The 15,643-nt window shown below is 42.9% G+C and overlaps 1 protein-coding gene across 1 annotated transcript; it reads left to right on the plus strand.

Annotated features, from left to right (window-relative positions):
• Positions 1–225: 225 nt before the first annotated feature.
• LOC307265304 (uncharacterized protein) lies at positions 226–15,634 on the plus strand (the record flags this gene model as incomplete). The annotated part of the gene is made up of 12 exons (XM_080046994.1): positions 226–2,124; positions 3,025–3,375; positions 5,081–5,120; positions 5,357–5,502; positions 8,805–8,837; positions 9,232–9,318; positions 9,751–9,951; positions 11,083–11,262; positions 11,827–12,039; positions 12,762–12,881; positions 14,443–14,583; positions 15,033–15,634. 12 exons carry the CDS (start codon positions 226–228, stop codon positions 15,102–15,104), a joined length of 3,483 nt encoding a protein of 1,160 aa, XP_079903120.1. The 3' UTR covers positions 15,105–15,634.
• Positions 15,635–15,643: the final 9 nt, after the last annotated feature.

A 15,643-nucleotide genomic window follows, 5' to 3' on the forward strand; every position in this document is an offset into this window, starting at 1 on the left:
GCCAAGCGATTTCCGCCTTAAAGCTTTTGCAAACAAAAGACTACGTTTTCAAAAAGTATTGATGTTCATTATCCCACCCCAAAGGTCTCCGACATGTAAACCGAAGCCTTATCACATAGTTGTGTGATTTGACTTTTATATCCTGTCTTTTACTCTCCTAGGCTGGGTGTTCTTGGAAATAAGAGGAGCATGTTTTGAAACCCAGAGTTGGATTACGCCCCAGACATGAGCCAAAAGTATCAGGAAGAGGCATCCGGGGAAGTGGACGAGGAGCACAAGGTGCCTCCGAGGAGCAGGCAGTCCAACGGATCGACACCAACGGGAGAACCACCTGTACGTCGGTCGTGGAGGCCGTGTCAGATGCCCAACCAGGACGGGGAACCGAGTCCCCATCATCACCACCAACCTCATCACCACAACCACCAACCGCAAACAGATCGCGGACCCCCTAGGCATCGCCGTCGACCTCCATCAGATCATGGGCAGCGCCAAAGCCAGGCTTTCAGTCCTGGTTCGGCTCCGGCGGTCGCTCCAACCAGAATGGACGGTGGAGAGACTCGAGACGGTGAGCCTCCTCGTTCTGTCCCACAACACCGTCCCGCTGTCACCCGTTACCGCCGTCACGGGGACCCTAACCCCAGGCTCAGAGTACCCAGACCGAGTCAGCCAATCAGAGAGACGCAGGACTCTTCACCTGGTGCAGAAGACAAAGAAAGTCTAGCAGAGGCGCAAGTACAGCAATGTTCAATAACAGAAAATCCTGTTATGGTCCTGGACAGGGGATCTCCTCAGCTGGCTCCTGTTGATGCTGACACCCCAGTCCACCTCTCACCTGGTCCTTCAACCGAAAACATGGAAGATCCCCCTCAACACACTCCCCCTGCTGAGGCAGAGGAGGACCTCCAGGAGTGTAAAGTAGAGTGCAATGACGAATCGGAAGAATTTCAGGAGAAGGATGAGGTACAAGATCAAGATCAGGCCGAGGATGTTGGAGACCACCACTCCACCACAGGCAGCCAAGACAACATGCAGACAGTCTATAATGAAGCAGAAGAACTTGCAGAGAGGGTCGAGGAGGATCAGGTAGAGGTGATGGATGATGTAGCGGAGGACATCGCAGCTCAGGGAAGCGAAATCATCGATCTCTGCTCCGACACCGAGAGCGCCGCCTCGCTCAGCATGGACGGACCACTCCACAGCCCACCCCCACTTCACTCACCAACTCCTCCATCGTCCCCCGACGTTCCACCTTTCCCCCAGCTGGACCACTTCAGCGAGGAACCCAGTATGAGCCCCCTGCCGGACAATGATTTGCTACCTGAAGAAGAAGAAGAAGATGAAGAAGATGAAGAAGAAGATGATGAGGATTGCTCTGAATCATGCTCGCTGTCTCACTTCACTTCCGGCTCAGAATCCTATCCAAAAACCTATGCAGACTTTTATTCAGAGTCCCACCAGAAAACATACCCAGAACCAGAACCTGTCTATGATTCTTACCAGGAGCAAAAATCCTACCCCAACTCGTTTCCAGAGCCCCTTAAGACCGCCTACCCCGAGTTACACAGAGAACCTCGCAGACAGTCTGGTTGGAGGACCGAGCCAAACGAGGCCCAGCAAGATTCCCGCCAAGAGCCCCTTGCCAACCACAGACAGGAGAATGTACAAAAAGGGGCTCCATCCTCTCCCACCAAGGGCTCCCATTACGCCCCAAGGCAGGCCAGAGAGCGTGGTTCACATCACGCCCCTCCAGACCGCTCCGTCGGCTGCCGGCTCCACCACTACGACGGACAGTCTGACAATGAAGGGGACAGCGGCGATCAAAGTCCCGTTCCCAAAAGTCGCAGGCAGGCGCCCAGACAAGCAGAACCACAGGGGCATAGCAGCTCGGGCGAGGCCCATGAGGAGCGGAACGTGCCAGGTCTCCAAGCAGAGGAAGGTACAAGGGGTTCAGGGGACAAGATCAGCCTGGCCATTAAAGACATTAGGGAGGCCATTGAGGAGGTGAAGACTAAGACAATACGCTCCCCCTACACACCCGACCGTCCTGTGGAGCCCATTTGGGTGATGAGGCAGGAGGCCAGCCCCACAGAGGATGTGTACCCTCTACAGACTACAGGTGGCAGTGTAAGTATCACTTGACTCAACATTAATCATAGTGTTTGTACTGAACAATATATATCCCAAAGCACCCACAGTCATCTGCTTCTGGTAAAATGTATTAAGGGTTATGATTCCAGATAGATGTGTATTTTTTAACTTACACAGATTCTTTAAAGGCCATATATTATATTATGCTCATTTTAAGGTTCAAAATTGTGATTTGGGTTTCTACTAAAAACTGTCTTCAAGGTGTAGTTTCCTAAAAACCCTTTATAATTCTCACAGTGCCTTTGCTGAATCTCCTAAATTCAGCCTCTGTCTGAAATGCTCTGTTTTTGAGCCTGTCTATTTAAGCCCCGCCTTCCAAAAAGCCCAGTCTTCTACTCTGATTGGTCCTGCATCTAACTGCCGGTTTGATTAACTAACCCTGTCTCTGCGTCAAGTATGGTGCGGGATGTTTTAAGCCTAGTGTAGCTTGACGAGAGGAGGCTGGAGGAAATGGCTGGCTTGGCACTCTGCAGTGAAAAAATATACAAAAGCTGTCCTCATCTTGTTATATATTGTGTGTGAACAGAAATGTTAAATAACAGTGTTTGGGTAAAATTTTAGACTTAATCTTCATTTTTCTTGGTGTTCTTTGTATTTATTTAGTTTACTATACCTTTAAGGCTGTGCTAATGACTTTGCCCAGGGAGTTTGGTCTGCAGTGTTACAATGATTCATTCATGATTTCAGGAAGCAAGCAAACTAAAGATTTACTTCCCTGGCTCAGTTAATTTTGTGTCACTTGGATTTATTCCCATAAGCATGAATCATATGTCGTAAGAATACGGTGTTAGTGCAGTTGCTGTACCTGCATTGCAGTTCCAAAAGAACACTTTATTCCAACTACTCTTGTCTTGTCTCCTTGTCTCCTTCCCTCAGCCTTCCCCTCACTCCCCCTCTCAGTCTCAGTCTGAGTCTCCGTCCCGCTACGCCTCAGTCCCGGTTCGGGAGCCGGTCAGCCCGCTGAGAGCGGATTCAGCCAGAGCACTTCATCCTCAACATTATCAGCCACAGCAGCCCCAACACAACCATCCCCACCACCAAGGCCACAGTTCACAGCAGAGGGACAGCGCTAGGCCGCCACAAAGCTACGCACAGCCGCAACCGTACGCACACAGGCCACCTGATCAGCATCAACAACGCCAACAACAGCGTCAGCAGCTTCCAGCTCAGCAGCCACAACCACAAGTTCAGCCACTGTCGCCTCCACGGCAACCCACTGTCCAGGAGGTGAGGGCTCACAGATAAACCTCCATTCAATGTAGAAATAAGCCACGTTTCCACCAGGCGCTGCTGTTCGTTGCAGCTCGGCACACATTTATCTTCGTCTCTGCTGTCTAAAGTTGGGAAGGGTTCCATAATAAGCAAACCGTTCCGCTCCTATTTTTGTCACCCTTTCGTTGGGGTACCAAGCGGTAGTGCTGCACGTTGTGCAATTACATAACCACACAAATGGCTGCGATTGCGATTTAATGTAAATATGTGTGCGCGTGTGTCTGTAACGTTCCAACCGCTCCTCTCGTCTTTTTGGTAGCACCCCTCAGCTGCTCTGACAGTGTGTGTGTATGTGTGCTTATGTGTATATGCACACGGGCCAGGTGCAGACAGCCGAGTAAACATGGATGTCCACGTGCAGCAGCATGGCTGCCATGCCGATGCCGAACTGTGGCAGAAAACGCAAGCAGCGTCTGCACAATGCAGATATTCTGGATTCAGATGGAAGTCAGATGAATGCTTGCGAGTGAAGGCCCATTCAAGTTTCAGTAGGTTTACAAACACTGCTACTGTCTTTGCACGTTGGAGGAATTTTTTATTAAATTTTTTTAACTCCTTTTTGTAGCCTAGTGTAGCATACATACAGTACAAGCTTAATTTTTATATTTTCAATGATTCTTAATATACAGTATTTATGTTTATAAATAGAGATAAACGTGTTTCAAAACTATCAATCATCTCTCATTTTCCTTGACAACCAAGCAAGTAGAATCATAATACCATTTATTTATTATATCGCAATTTCATTGCAATTTCACAATTTTGGTCACTTTAATCGTAATCGCACAATTTCTCCAAATCGTGCAGCACTACCAATCGGTTCCAAAAGGGAGGAGCTACACACCGTAGTCCGTTGATTGGTTGACAGAGATAAACTGTGTAGTCACCTAGTTGAGAGTGAAGTGCCTTGTGTTTAGAGATAAATGTCGATGTGCAGCTCTTTGAGTATTGTCTGGCGTTTTTCCTCTTCATTGAATTAATCGGGGCTACACTGTGTCAACTTCTATGATATCACAATAGTTACGTAGCTGCCACGGCCAGTGCTGTTCTACGGCTCTGACCCATAGACTATATACTGTATACTCCAACCATGGCTCTCCCATCCATACCCCGTTCCGTCTAATTAAGGGTATTCTCCGCAGTGGAAACACAAGCCAGATCTAGGGTTACCGTTCATTACCAAACCGTGCCGACCCAAACTGTGCTGCTTAGTGGAAACGAGGCATAAGATGCTCCCTACAACTCCAGAGCTTGCTTGAGATTCATCACATTTTTAAGTTTCAAAGTAAACCAGAGATAGCCGTCTGCATATCGTTGGGTACTTTGCAAAAAGGATCCTCCTGTAGTTAATTCGGCCTAATTCGAAAGCTGCCAAACTGCAACATTTTTCTTATACAGGCTGAAAACCCTGGGCTCAAGCTGTGCACTAAAACGGATCTCACTGCATCCATGGCAACATGGATGATAAATCCAGGCAGGCAGAGAGGCAGACACACAGGCAGGCAGACAGGCAGGCATCTTATAGAGGGTGTCTGCCAGCAGCTAAATGGCTGACAGCAGTAAAAGTCTTGCAGAATTTAAATGAGTTAGGAGAGACCTGCAGTATGTGAGTAGAAATAATAAGGCTGGTCATGTAGTTTTCCTTTTTCTGTCCTCTCAGATTCGCAGATCTCTTCCTCAGTTTCCAACATTTGTGGACGGTGAGTGGAATCATAACAGCATCCTCAGTTCCACCATTTGTGTGGTTATGAATATAATACAATCTGTTTAACTATCAATTGTTTGGATGTTGGGTATAGTTTTACAAGATCATTGCTGTATTTTCACCTCTTAATATATTTGTAGTTAGTGCGAGTGTGTGTGTGTGTGTGTGTGTGTGTGTGTGTGTGTGTGTGTGCGCGTACATGTGCCTAATGAGTGCATTTGCTTCATGCAGTCCCGGGACCATGTGACCCTGAAGACCTTATTGACGGCATCATCTTTGCCGCGACCTACCTGGGCTGCACCCATCTGCTGTCAGAGAGGACGCCCACAAAGAGCGCCCGCATGCAGCAGGCCCAGGAGGCCATGAACAGAGTGCGGGTGAGAGCTAACTGCACTTTATTTGATTCATTTCATTCTGGAGACACGGGCAGGAAAGTGTGTGGCTCTGTTCCAAATCATGCCTTAAGTTACTCAATGTACTTACTCAGAAGTTGACTCTACCTTGAGCAGTACATTGAGATTTCATCATCCACCTTTTGCATAATCACTGAATGTAACGTGTTCCTTCTATTCAAAGGCAGCATATTTTAGTGTGGAATTGTTAGTAGGAAGTAGAATTAATGCCTTGGTATCTATTTCCATTGTAGCAATACAAAATGGAAAATCAAGTGCACTACATAGTAAATAGGAAGTGATTTCATACACAGGAAGCCTCTATCCTCAACCATATTTTCAAGAGCTTAACTCATTAGAAAATGCCCCATTTTCAATTTTATTGGTACAACAAATCTCAGCCGCTGTTGACAACCTACTCCCAATCTAAGGCTAATTATTTATGTATACATTTTATACCTAGGCATGGAAATAAAACGCGCAATTTCATATCTGTGAAGATAAAAAAACATTTTCTTATTTCCTTTGCTAGTGCCAAAAAGACCAACTATATTAATCTGAATTTGGGGCGATGTGTCTGAAATGATCTAGAATATTCCCATTTGATAGAATGGTGCTGCCATAAAAACACAGAGCATTTATCATTTCACCAAGTATAAACATCATATATCTTCAATAGAGAGTTGGAACACTTGAAACTTTGTGATGCAGTCAGACAGCGTGGTATTCAGCCTTCATGCTTGTTAAACTGTACAGTTTAAAAATAATAGTGCTTCCAACAGACATCGCAGACCCCCAAAGGTCAAACCCACAGCCCCTGGGTTTGGAGAACACACTTGGACACGTCATCAGACAAGTGATGTAACCGAGGTTTCGCTTCATATCTGGCTCTTTTTAAAGTCACTAACCCTTGGCAGGAAATAATAGAGTCAGTGGGAGAAATGTCCCAGGGTTTTGTGCACAGTGCATCATCCACACATCACTGCTCCCCGTCCACACAGTAGTACAGACTCCTCTCCTCAGCTCCACTGGATGTTACATAAAGACTGGAGAGTTGTTCTGCTCCAGTCACGATGCATGTTAAGCACAGAGAGGAAAAAAACACAATATATATACATGTGGCTTTGTAGTGATTCATATACTGTGTGCGTTCTGCTGTACACTTGAAAAATAAAAAATCCCGAGATGAATTTGAACACACCATATTTGCGCTCCATGTTTGAAAGAGTCAGGTGAGGGCAGGTGATGTCATGAGGTGAAGATGGCTTACATTACAGCGTAGCATTTTAAACATGGAACCGTTTGAGCGTGAGTGATGCGCAGTAAGATGTTTCCATTTCATAGAGACGAGGGAAGAAAGTCTCGGAGGCAGTTAGAGGACACAAACTAAGATGAACTCTTGCTTTGTGGACAGCTGATTGACAGTTCCGGGACATTGCCTCCGTCAAGGTTAGAGAGGGAGGGGAGAAGGTTAGGCTCTAATGATGAGGGGGGATACATAAGTGACTCCACTGTCAGAATGGAAAAGACAGGAAGGTAGGGCTGGCTGTCTGACAGGCTGCGGGAGCTGGCGTCTAGCTTTTAGCAATGCACTGACTGATCTGACCTTTTCTTTATGGTGTTATTTTAATGGCCATTAAGACTGAATATTTCAAAAAGTAAACTCAAGTAAAAGTTTTGCCATCTTGGATGTAGCATGATGGTTGTTGGACTATAATAACACAAATATACTCAATCTAATGGAATATACACAAATAATTATATTAGTAGAAACAAATTATATAAAAATATCTGTGTATGAATATATTTTGTGAAAAGGCCACTGTCAGTGACAGCCTTAGTTGCGCAGGCTGGACGGTCCAGCGCTGCATAGAAAGATGGACACTGATTATCATAGCAGATGTCTGTCTGCCATATCTTAAACCAAATGAAACATTAGAGTTGACAGAGTGATGCACGCTAACGTCCACCACAGGTCAGGAGTCAGACTCTAGCTCATGATGATGATGATGATGATGATGATGCACTGTCACATACTTCACTGTCTTTCATTTACTTGATGTTTAGTTTCTCATGTGTGAAACATATCCGATTGCTGTATTTATGCGTCATTTTGCCGCCTACTGCAGAGTTTATTTCATTATAATCGCATGTGTTATTAAATCATTTAGCGTACGTTGACTGAGCATACACTTATATGCTCAGTCAGCTAGGGTGTGCTGGTATTGTAACATGGGCTGGTGTAGTCAGAGGAAAGCAGCAGAGATTATAGTTAGCAGTAGTTCAGGCTAGTTTATAGTCAGCATACAAGTGGGATTCATGCACTGCAACTTGATTGTCAATTTGTAATATTTAACAATCAACCATACAACACCTGGGATCCACAGCAGTATAGCCAACAAATAAACAGAAACCGCCACCTTGTGGCACTACATTTAATATACTATAGCTGTGACAATATACGCTCCACATTAAGACCAGTAAGGAAGTAACCTGCTGATGCGCCATGATGTAAGCTGAGGGATTTGCATTTCTACCGGTCTAACTGTCTGACCAATAATTAAACAGCATGACTTTAGTTTACAATGAATAGTCCATTTGAGTTTTTGCTTGTGTGAACGCAAACCGAACTATCTGAGAAAATGAAATAATGTGTCCAACTTGCATCTGGTGTGCACTAAAGAACACAACCTAATCAGCTCCAATCTAAATCAACTACAGTCTAAATACAACAGCTTTAGTCTATATCTTCCAACACTACATACAGCGTTCACACAGAGTACAACATATCAGGGCCACATCTATAGACATGAAATAAACTCTAGTTTGAATCCAGGTGAAAACTTTAATCACATCTGGATGGAGGTGAGCTGCAGGTTTGGGTGTGAATCCTGGAAACAACAGATGCAGTTTGCAGTGGAAACATGAACAGTGCTGAGCTGTGACCAGGCGTCTGCCACACACACATGAGCTCGCCTGTCTTTCTTCGGGGTCGTTGGTGTCACATTGATGAAGAGAAACTTTTGATAAGATTTGCTGCAGAGGCCTCTGGCAGCCGTCTGTTGTCAGATGTGATAGACAGTAACATCTCTGTCCTCCCACACACACGCACACAAATAAACACATACACACCTTTTAAGGTCCTTTTGTCCCTCAATTTGGCATTTGGAATGTAGACAGTCAGGAGGAGTGAATGAGGCGATTGGGTTTTTTATCGATCCTCCAAAAAGCTTTCTTCTAGAACTGATGTCTTGATTCATATTTTTTTGTCTTTCTTATTTCTGCAGGCTGCACAGAAACAGGCAAAGAACAGGAAAAAGGTATGTTCGTTTTGTCATTCTGTAAGTGTCTTGTAAAAGATGTGTACAGAAAACTGAGGTCAAACGCTAATGTTAAACTAGGAGAAAATCACTGCAGATGTATACAGGTTGTTAATTACTTCATTGGGATTATTGTTGTTTTGTTTGTCATTATATCAAATGTATTTAATAGTGTTTTGTGTTTAATAGTCTTGTCCTGTAAGATTTATTATATATTTTTTTCAGTAGTCTCTGTCCTCACACACACATCCACACAAATAAACACAACACACCTGTTAAGGTCCTTTTGTCCCTCAATACAGATTGAATGAGACGTTGGTGTTTTATGTGTATCTTTTGGAGGTCATGGCTCTCTCTGCTCACTGACCTATTGCTTCTTATCGTTGTGTTTCAGAGTCCCACCGGGGAGGGTCCGTCCACGGCTGAGGTCGATCTGTTCATGTCCACACAGAGGATCAAAGTCCTCAATGCAGACACTCAGGTATACAAATGACAAATGACATCATGCGATTCTCACAGTATGAATGAATCCCTAAAAGGTGCATTCTGGAGAATGCTTATTTTTAAAATAACTTTTTGTCAAAATCAGTGAATTATTTCTGCACGATCTGACCGCTACCTGTATGTGCTTTGTGTTCCCTGAAAAAAAAAAATCCAGTGTTAATACACAGCCTAGGCTCTGTAAACAGGGGCGTTTGTTTACACACTCTATTAACACAGGGATATTCACTTATTTTGACAAAAAGTGATTCTGACAACAAGTGTTCTCCGGAATCGATGATTCCCATGAAAATATCCTCATGCAACTAATTCTCCCTCCAAACCTCCATCCAAACCTCTTCATTTAGTGGTTATGTCACAGTATTACAAGGGACCTAAATCCATCTTATACATTTTGTGTTTTATCCCCCAGGAGTCTTTAATGGACCTCCCTCTGAGGACCATCTCCTACATAGCAGACATAGGGAACATGGTGGTGCTGATGGCCCGGGGGAAGATGGTGCGTTCCCGCAGTGCACAGGACAACCTGGACCAGACAGAAGAGCAGACCACCATCGACCAGGATGACAAGAGGCTCTACAGGATGATCTGCCACGTCTTTGAGTCCGAGGACGTGAGTCATTGGTTATTCATCTGTTATTGTTGTGTCATACATAAGCATATCAATTATATCATGTAGGAAGCTAGTATGTGGGTTTACTGCTAGACACGGTCTGGCAGTTACTGAAAACAAAATATGTACATTTGGGGAGCTGAAGTAGTATGACTTGGCTGTTACTGTGTGTTATTTAAATCAACGCTGGTATGGGTTGTCTTGCTGGGAGTTAGCTGAGATCACTTAAGTACAGAGAAGAGTCAAGGACAAGTTTAGTCTATCTGTGCACAGACAGTGGAAGCAAGGGGAATCAGCCTTCACCAAAAACAAGGAAATACACTAAAATGATCATCTCATTGTTTTCATGTTGTATCTACAGTAGTTGTTATCCAGTTGACTGTATGTCAAAGAATCACCTGGATATTCTTCTTTAAGAGTTGGGGGAAACACTGAGTGAAACTGCAAACTTTACAATAAGGGATTTATATTTGATGTCCATAGGCTAGTTTCAAAACCTGTTTCCTTTAGGCACCAATACAAAGTACTTTAAGAGTGGCAAAGATAATACTGACACACCAACTTATATTCAATACAATACATTGACTATGTTCTGAGGGAGGGGAATGTTGAATTCATTTGAATAGTGTTTTCCTGGAGCAGCATCTTGTGGCCATGGGTGAAACTACGGGTTTAAATTAAGTTCTGCTGATTACAATATAGATAACATTTTGAATATAAATCCTCATTAATAATAACAAAGTATACCCACCAAGTTGACAAAAAAAGAAAGAAAAGCATTCATACATATTATTTATTAAAATATTGACACTCAAAAACTCCATTATGACTGTGTAGTTTGGAACAACCCAGCGACTGTGGTCAGACTTTGATCCAAATATAGTTAAGTCCTGATTAGTGCATGGAAGTGCAAATCTCCCAAACTGTTCTAACAAGGGTCGAGCCATCCCACATAATACTGGTGAATGATATTTCTCGTGGCCTTTAATACTTGATTCAAGAGTAAAGCTCAAAGTTCTGTTTAGCTTAGGGTAAACGGGCCTTTTAAACAGAGGGCTCTGTTCTCAGTGTGTTTGTGTGCAGACAACCTTCCCACCGGGACACTAAAGGTTCCATCTCTCCCCCCTTTAGGCCCAGTTGATAGCCCAGTCCATCGGCCAGTCTTTCAGCGTGGCTTACCAGGAGTTCCTCCGAGCCAACGGCATCGACCCCGAGGACCTGAGCCAGAGAGAGTACAGCGACCTGCTCAACACTCAGGACATGTACAACGACGACCTCATCCACTTCTCCAAGTCTGAGAACTGCAAAGACGTGAGTACCCCAGCAGGGGGCAGCACAGCCAGAGTTAACTCTCATTTACTTCATGTGCTTACATTGAGTAGATTTTTTCTAGCCAGGATTGTTTTCATAAAAAATGTATTCCTCGCAAAAAAAATGTATGTGCCTTTAAGCGTTCTAAGATTGCTGCCTTCTTTATGCATAAATAAAGTCAAAAACAGCCCTTCAATTGAGGTCAAGTCGCGTTTCATTAAAATGAGCCAGTGCGGTTACTTCCCTGCTCTGTCACTTTGCCTTCCAGCGGTTCCAAAGAGCAGCTGCTTTTGTAGTCACAGCTGTGTGACATTCACAGATATCACACAGTTTGAATAAAATAGATTGTTACCCCAGCATGAGCCCCAGGTGAATTTGAGACCCTCACACCTGATTTGACCTCAGACCGGCCACCATTGTCTTGCTGCTCTGGACGCCTGCTGTCCTTACGCATTTTTCAGAATCTTTTTTTCTGAACGTGACCGTTGCTACTGAAGCTAGCTGCCGTTTAAAGCTTTGTATTTGAAGTGTTGTTACAACAAACCTGTGTGTGCTTCACTGTAGGTTTACATAGAGAAGCAGAAAGGAGAGATGCTGGGTGTGGTGATAGTGGAGTCTGGCTGGGGATCCATCCTCCCCACTGTCATCATTGCCAGCATGATGCATGCTGGTCCGGCTGAGAAGTCAGGACGACTCCACATAGGAGACCAGATCATGACCATTAACGGGACCAGTCTGGTGGGTCTGCCCCTCAACACCTGCCAGAGCATCATCAAGGTACAACGCTGCTCTCTTCCTTTATTACTCACTCATTTATACTTCTTTGTTATTTTTACTTTGAATGGTTTTGTTTAACTCAACGTCATTCAACATGAGGGTCAGCCCTTTATGATATCTTCAGTACAAACAATGGTTCAATGAATATATTCATTTTTGCTGTTTATTTATTTGAACTACTATTGTTCTTTAGTTTTTAAACCTAACAAACATTAGTGAGTTGCTCAAAAGAGTCCAAGTGGTGTTATCTTTAGGAGTATTAACAATTCAATTTGATAGTGTACTTGTTGATGCTATATTTATACTTGTAACATTTTCTGTCAATATGTTTACATATTACCCATCTCCTATTCTTGTTAATTCCAGTACTAACATTGTGTACATACATATTGCAGTAATGTAAGGCTATACCTTACAGCATTAAGCATTATATTCTTTATATTCCTTTCAACAAATATTTATATTAGAAATTGCAGCAACTGTAACCAAACGAATGGTTTGTTCAAAGCCTTATGTCTGTGCAGATGGTGACATCTAACCATCTTCAGTAAGATGCACTTTAATGATATAAAAACTGCTTGGACTAAGTACTTTCTTATACTCAAATGTTCTGCCACACAAACCCTTAGACAATGTTTTAAAAAACATTTCAGAAATATAACTGTCTGTTGCTGGATGAAGAACCCTGTGATTTGTAATGTCCGTCTCCGTCTGTCCCTCAGGGTCTGAAGTCTCAGTCCAGGATCAAGATGAACATCGTCCGCTGTCCTCCTGTTACCATGGTGCTCATCCGCAGGCCGGACCTACGATACCAGCTGGGCTTCAGCGTCCAGAACGGCATAGTGAGTCACACACACACACACACACACACACTGCAGAAATGATGCTGCCCTATTTTTGATGATTAAAAAGGAGCTTTTATTTTCTTAACAGTGCTTTATGATATTATATATAATCTTTCACTTTATATAGTTGAATGACAGCCGGACTCGAACACAAGAATTTCACTATGCATTGCCCTGTGCAATTGTGTACGTGTCTTTAAATCCAGTGTCTGGGTCTTGGCAACATACATGATGTTTTGAACTAGTTGCATCACTAGGCTGTTTTATTTGGGGCTAAAGCCCCGGATCTAATTTCATTAGCCCCAAATCTTTTTTGTTACAAAAAATAATATATATATTATAATTTTTTTTCATATATATTTTGCTGCATGCAGAGCCTGTGCCATATCCGCACGTCACACATGCTCCCATTTGTTAGGACTCGTGCGTAGCTTACTGCTAGGAATTTCTGTTCTACTGCTCAAGATTTTAAGCCTTGAATTGATGAACTTGCATTGAAGAAAATATGTCAGTTTTTTGTGGGCTGTAAATAGCATGCCAATATTGATGACTGATTGTGTCGAGTGTCTAACGATGAATGCTAACATGATTTGTTTCCAACTTTTGCCTTAAGTTACAATTTAGCTAACTTTCTAGCTGCCCACCCTTTTCATTTCCAATGGTGGCTGTCATTTCATTACCAATGTTGAGTGTCATAAATAGTTAACACTGGTGCTGAGTCATAATTCCTAAAAAGGAAATACCCAAAACATGTGATATGTTTTGAATGTGCAGAAAGTTTTGAAAAATCCAGGATGCCTGAGAGCCTTACTGTATTATATTCCATTATAGTTGTTTCTTTAGGAATCTGAATGTGGTCTTTTCCTTCACAGAAAAAAAAAATATTTCCACTATAAAATGATGCAGAAAAGGCACAGATAGATGAATAAAAATCCACCAGAATGCAGGAAATTAAGTGTTTGACGCTCAAAAATTTCTGGGGGTAATACCTCCCACCTATAATTTGTCCCCCAAAATGTTGAAATGAAACCTAGCCTTTGACCCTGTACGCAGGTTGTACATAATATATTCATAGATATGTTGTTTTTACTTTTTGGATTAAAAAGAAGGCATGTCAGTAAACTCCATGTCGGCCCTTAGTGTGATTATCATATTGTAGAGTGGCCCTTTGTGAAAATGAGTTTGACACCCCTGATATGGGTAACGTAAGGTCTGTCTCACTACGTAGTATTAATTTTACTATGAAATAACTTGAAATGGAACTTTAGATGTCTGGGGATAAGCAGCAGTCAGGTAGCTATTTAAAGCTATAATTACCTGCCTATTTTGTTTATCTAGGTAAAGCATTATGAAAAAAATTTTGCATGTGCAATAAAGTATAACAATTTACTGTCCTATTCCATCTTGGGCTAAGCCCCGGATGTTTCAGAAACCTAGAAACGCCCCTGTTTTGAACTCATTTACAGTCGTTCCATGGTTGGTCCGTTTCTGTCCCTACCTTAAACATTATGGTCTTTGCTGGTGTGAGTTAACATTGCCTTTGTTTCTGTGTGTTCAGATCTGCAGCCTGATGCGAGGAGGCATCGCTGAGCGTGGAGGCGTGCGTGTGGGTCACCGCATCATAGAGATCAACAGCCAGAGTGTGGTGGCCACGCCACACGAGAAGATTGTTCAGATTCTCTCCAACGCCATGGGAGAGGTAGGAGCAGTGGCTCTTTTACAAATCATGATCATTTCCCCAATTTATACTAAAAAAAATGTGTTTATACTTTAAGTTTGCTTTTAGTATTTAGCTGCTGTGAGAGGTTTCACATTCAAAGCAAAGGGCATCATTCCTTTTGATGAGCTTTTAGTTTGAAACATCTGAAGGAAGTGTTCAGTTTCCCTGATGTTAGCTTAATAGAGATTAAAAGAAAAGCAAAGTTGAATCAATTGGTCTTCATCAGTGAATGAAAACTCTAATTCTTTGAAACGGAGAAACTCAGATCAGCAGAATGATGAGTATGACACGACTGTTTTATCTCTGTGAAATGTGTTTAAGGTTTGAATCAACAGTTTTGGTTCTTAATTACATTTTTAACCTGACTGCTGGAAATAATCTAAACATATCAGAATGTTCAGAAAGTTGTTGTGTTTTTCTTGCTCCAGATTCACATGAAGACGATGCCTGCAGCCATGTACCGTCTGCTGACCGCACAGGAGCAACCCGTCTACATCTGAACACACTGTCTTCACCAAACCCACTCAGTCCATCCACCTGTCCTGTTGTTTTAAAAGCCCTAAAGCCCCTTTCTCCTCTCCGTATCCCGTTTGATATCACTTGACTTGCCTTAATCTGTACAGTTCACTGTCTGGTAAACATGTACATCTTCAGTACGACAGCAGAAGACAGATTATCTCACTAGGCCGAGTGTTAAATGTGACGTGTTATGTTTGACCAAAGAGAAATCGTGGATTCTATTGTGCATATTTTAGGTGGCAAACAGAGTAAATATTAATACATAGCTGTTATATCTGAATGTACTCTAATCATGTTGGACCTATACATTGTCAGGGAGAGCCAGATGATAAGGAACTTTCAAATGGAAGTGATTAAGTTAAAGAGCAAATGCATGTACAACTCTGCTGAATAAACTCCTGGACAAAAGGCAGTGGGCCTCATGTTATGGGTTGTTCTTTTCAAAAGGACTGAATGCATGTTGGTACTCACATGGTAAATTAAAGTTCCAGCTCAAGAGTCTCACTGGCAATAACTGCAT

Source organism: Ammodytes marinus, assembly GCF_949987685.1.
Source record: "Ammodytes marinus genome assembly, chromosome: 18".
NCBI classification, from domain to species: domain Eukaryota; kingdom Metazoa; phylum Chordata; class Actinopteri; order Uranoscopiformes; family Ammodytidae; genus Ammodytes; species Ammodytes marinus.